Source organism: Nothoprocta perdicaria, unplaced genomic scaffold (genome assembly GCF_003342845.1).
Source record: "Nothoprocta perdicaria isolate Ctin4 unplaced genomic scaffold, notPer1 scaffold_29, whole genome shotgun sequence".
In the NCBI taxonomy this organism is placed as follows: domain Eukaryota; kingdom Metazoa; phylum Chordata; class Aves; order Tinamiformes; family Tinamidae; genus Nothoprocta; species Nothoprocta perdicaria.
Genome location: NW_020455521.1, coordinates 2,978,359 through 2,982,001, shown reverse-complemented (window position 1 = coordinate 2,982,001; position 3,643 = coordinate 2,978,359). Strand labels below are relative to the sequence as shown.

General features: G+C 50.9%; 1 protein-coding gene across 1 annotated transcript in view; it reads right to left on the bottom strand.

Annotated features, from left to right (window-relative positions):
* PDGFC (platelet derived growth factor C) overlaps nucleotides 1–2,838 on the bottom strand; it is a 105,267-nt gene extending 102,429 nt beyond the window's left edge. Inside the window, exon 1 of the mRNA XM_026041701.1 lies at nucleotides 2,727–2,838. Within this exon, the coding sequence (XP_025897486.1) occupies nucleotides 2,727–2,838 (112 nt within the window). The remainder of the gene's footprint in view (nucleotides 1–2,726) is intronic.
* Between the last annotated feature and the right edge of the window lie 805 nt (nucleotides 2,839–3,643).

Below are 3,643 nucleotides of genomic sequence, written 5' to 3'. Positions count from 1 at the left end.
GTTGCTTAGACTACTTTGATCCTCCAGATGAAAAAGATGTATTTATCTTCATGGTTTCTATTTGTAATTCAACTGAATAAATACTTGAGAAAAATATTTGTAAYCTCTTGCTGTCAAAAAGAGTTTATAAATATACCTTTTCTTAGAGAAAGCCCAACTAAAACAGAGGGCCAACAGAAACAAGGAGGTAGTTTCAAGTGGTTTCAAATGAAACTATACTGGCCCCACAGCAACCATCACACTGAATTCCTAGGAGGTAGCAGCAAAATACTGTTCTAAGAATGTTTTATTTACGATTACAAATAAATATTTACCCTAGGAAATCACTGTCTAAAATCACACTATACAACAGAAACGAGAGAACGCCTTATGCTTGCCTCTAGTAAATAAAGCAAGTTGGGTCAAATTGCAATTCTAAAGGCAGCAATCATTTAATTAATCAATAAAAAAGCTTTAACTATGAAACAAAAAATTTGTGAGGCCCATGTTCACTTTGGTCACCCGAGTAGTCTCACTGACTTAATAACTACTCACAGGCATCTTCAGTGTTACCTTGAACCAGCAGCTATTGCACTCCCATGGTACAGTTGAATAACACTGTAATTCCATTCTAGGGCAAAACTTCTTGGCCGTTTAGCAGCTTTACAAGACAGAATTTTTACTGTAGACTGTGTGAATGAAAAATCTCTCTCTCTCTCTCTCTCTCTCTCTCTTTACCAAAGCTTACTTGGCATGTGAACTGCTACATCTCATACTCAAAACTCCAGGGAGTTCTAACCTGCCTCTAGCTAAAAGCTGTACAACCTTTAGATTGCAGTAGAGTGTAAAAATCACTCTAATTAAATCAAGTAAGAACTGGTTTGACCAGTGTTACTGATCCCCCAAATAGTTAAAATAAGTTAAGAAAAAAGTCAGGGATTCATACTTAGCTGTACTTAAACTTGTCTTTATTATTTTAAAGCAAGTTTAACAGTTGTGCAACTAGAAAGCAAATTTCAAATGAACAACAGTTCCAATCCATATTATAGCAAGGTATAAACCAGTACAGAATGCAACTGAGGACACTAATTTTCTCCTGGATATGACCTAGTGACTGCATCTTACAGCATGCCAAACTGCACTGAAAACCAGTTGAAGCTTGACCTGAAGCAGCTGCATTTCTGATGTATGCAAACAGAAGGGAGCACATAGTGTCATACATACTTAGACCAGTTTATATCAGTTTTGCTTCTGTCCCATTCGGCGTGCCCTCTGGACGTTACTGTTACACTGCGGTTGCGAGGCCTTGGTGACCTTTTAAGGCCCAGGCACGTTAGTGCACAACCAGCTGCCTCTGGCAGGCTGACAATTCCTGGCTCTCCTTCCAAGCCCCACGAGATTCAGCACTGGTAATCCCGTGTACGTCAAGATGCTTCACATGTACACCGTGTGATAGCAGGAAACATAACAACATACATTTCTGGTACATTAGTGCTACAGCATTTTTTGCCAAAATCTGGTGCCCTAAAGCCTCTAAAAGTCAGATAAACTGGGAAAGAGTAAAAAGGGAGTGTTCTCTCTTCTCCTACAGAGTACATAATTTCCTGCCCTGTGCACAAAGTCTGATTGGTTTCCTGTCAGAATAGTTGAGTTTCTGAGTCTTTTGATCACTTTTCTTGGGCCCTTCACAGCTGCTCTGATTAGAGATTGATCCCTGCACGGCTCTTTGATCAGCAGCTCTGGCAGTCTGCAGGTGCCATATATCATCACGTTAGCAAGCCACAGAAGCAGCAATCTCTCCTGCTAAATTTGATAGCATATTACATATTCTTCTRACTCATAATGTTTGCAAAGCCTCCAAATCTTCACTTTCTGTTAAAAGACATGGCATATACTACTTTTATCAAGGGAGTCCCGAGTTCAAAGTTGAAAGAACAGAACTAGCCTTGAATCTGCATTTCTTTGCTTCACTTTACTATAGCGCACAGGAGTTCGGGAGCTCTCAGCTTGTCCTTTTGTGTTGGGTTGTGCCCAGAGAGAAATTTCATTCCAGCTGACGTGCAAACTAGTAAAATATTTTTCCCTACATTATGCACCACGGTTTCCATGAATATATGCTAACAGCCCTAATTTTAGATGTTCCACACTAAGCGTGGTTTCATGTAGTATATAGTGTTTCAGTTTGTAAAATATTCTTTAAAATGACTTCATAACAACAGATCAAGAGGAAAGGCGCTTAAAAATCTGAATAATGTAAATCATATGGAGTTCAGAGGCTAAGCAAATTACACACCCTGAAGCTGCCCCTGCTGCATGAAAGGAGCCTTTCACCAGCTCCGCACAACCCCAGCCCAAGGGAGCTTGCACTGGAGAGCTTTCTAAACATTTCAGGTACACTTTAAAGTTGAAAGTAATTCTCATTTCCTATGCAGGATTAGCTCGTTTCCAGCCCATACAAAATAGCCCTCATTCAGGGAGAGGCACAAAAACCCCAACCCGCGAGGGCCAAGCGGAGAGGGTACACGAACACAAAATAAAAATATGAACTGCAGAAGGGAGGCGGGACGGCAGCGCCGCGCCGGGACGGGACGGGGAGCCTCCGGAGCGGCTGCCCGGCCGCTCCCGCCGCCCTGCTCCCCGCGGGGCCGCACAGCCGCCCGCCGCGACGCGCTGCGGCTCCCGCTCCTTCCCGCCGCGCAGGGGACACCCACGCACCCGCGCGGAGGGCCCTGTCCCGCGGCCCTTACCGTTGTGCTCCTTGGCGCCGGCGAAGGGGAACTTGCTGCCCAGGTCGGACTCGGCGGCGGCGCCGGGGCCGGCCGGGCCGCACGTCAGCACGAGCAGCGCCACGAGGAGCATCTGGCCGGCGGGGCGAGCGGCTCACGCGCAGCGGGCACTTGCGGAGCGGCGCCGGGGCCCGCGCGGCTCTCAGGGGCGCCGGGCTGCGCMGCGGCGGGGAAGGCAGCACTGAGCCCGCGCTGGCAGCACACAACCGCAGGGTAGTTTCCACATAATCCCATCCAAAACTTTTTCCTAGAGCCTTTTTCTGCGTCTCCAGGTTTTGTTTTCCTTTGGCTTTCTTTCCCCCCTCTCTCTCTCGAGGATCAAAGCAGAACCTGGCCCCAGCCCAGCTTCCCGAGGACTAAACAATGCGGGGCAGCGCCGGGGCGGGCGAGGCGGGGGCGAGCGGGCCCTGCTGCCGCGGACGAGCGCGCACCTGTCAGCCGGGGAGCAGCGGCGCGGCCGGGCGCGGGCTGGGAGGCAGGGCCGGCGGCGCGGGAGGCAGGGCCGGGGGGACGGCCAGCGTGGAGGCGGGGAGCGCGGAGGCCGCGCTGCCGGGGAGATGCCTCCCTCGCCCCGGCCTCGGGCAGCGCCTCGCACCTCCCCGGCCGCCGCCGCGGCCCCTCGGCGCGGGAGGGCGGCGGGGCTGCCCCGCGGCCCCCTGTCCCGCTCTCGCCCCCGCGCCGCCCCGCACCTGGTTGGAGCTTTTGCAGCGCCACAAGTTTTCGCTGGGGGAGAAGTTAGTGAAAAGCGGCCGGGCAGCGCCGGCGGCTGCACCGCTCCGCTCGCCCACGGCACCTCGCTCCCGAACTGCCTTTCCCAGGAACCCTTTTCTGGCTCCCGAAACTCCTCCCTTCTGGCTCCCCTTGCTCCGGAGCGCTCG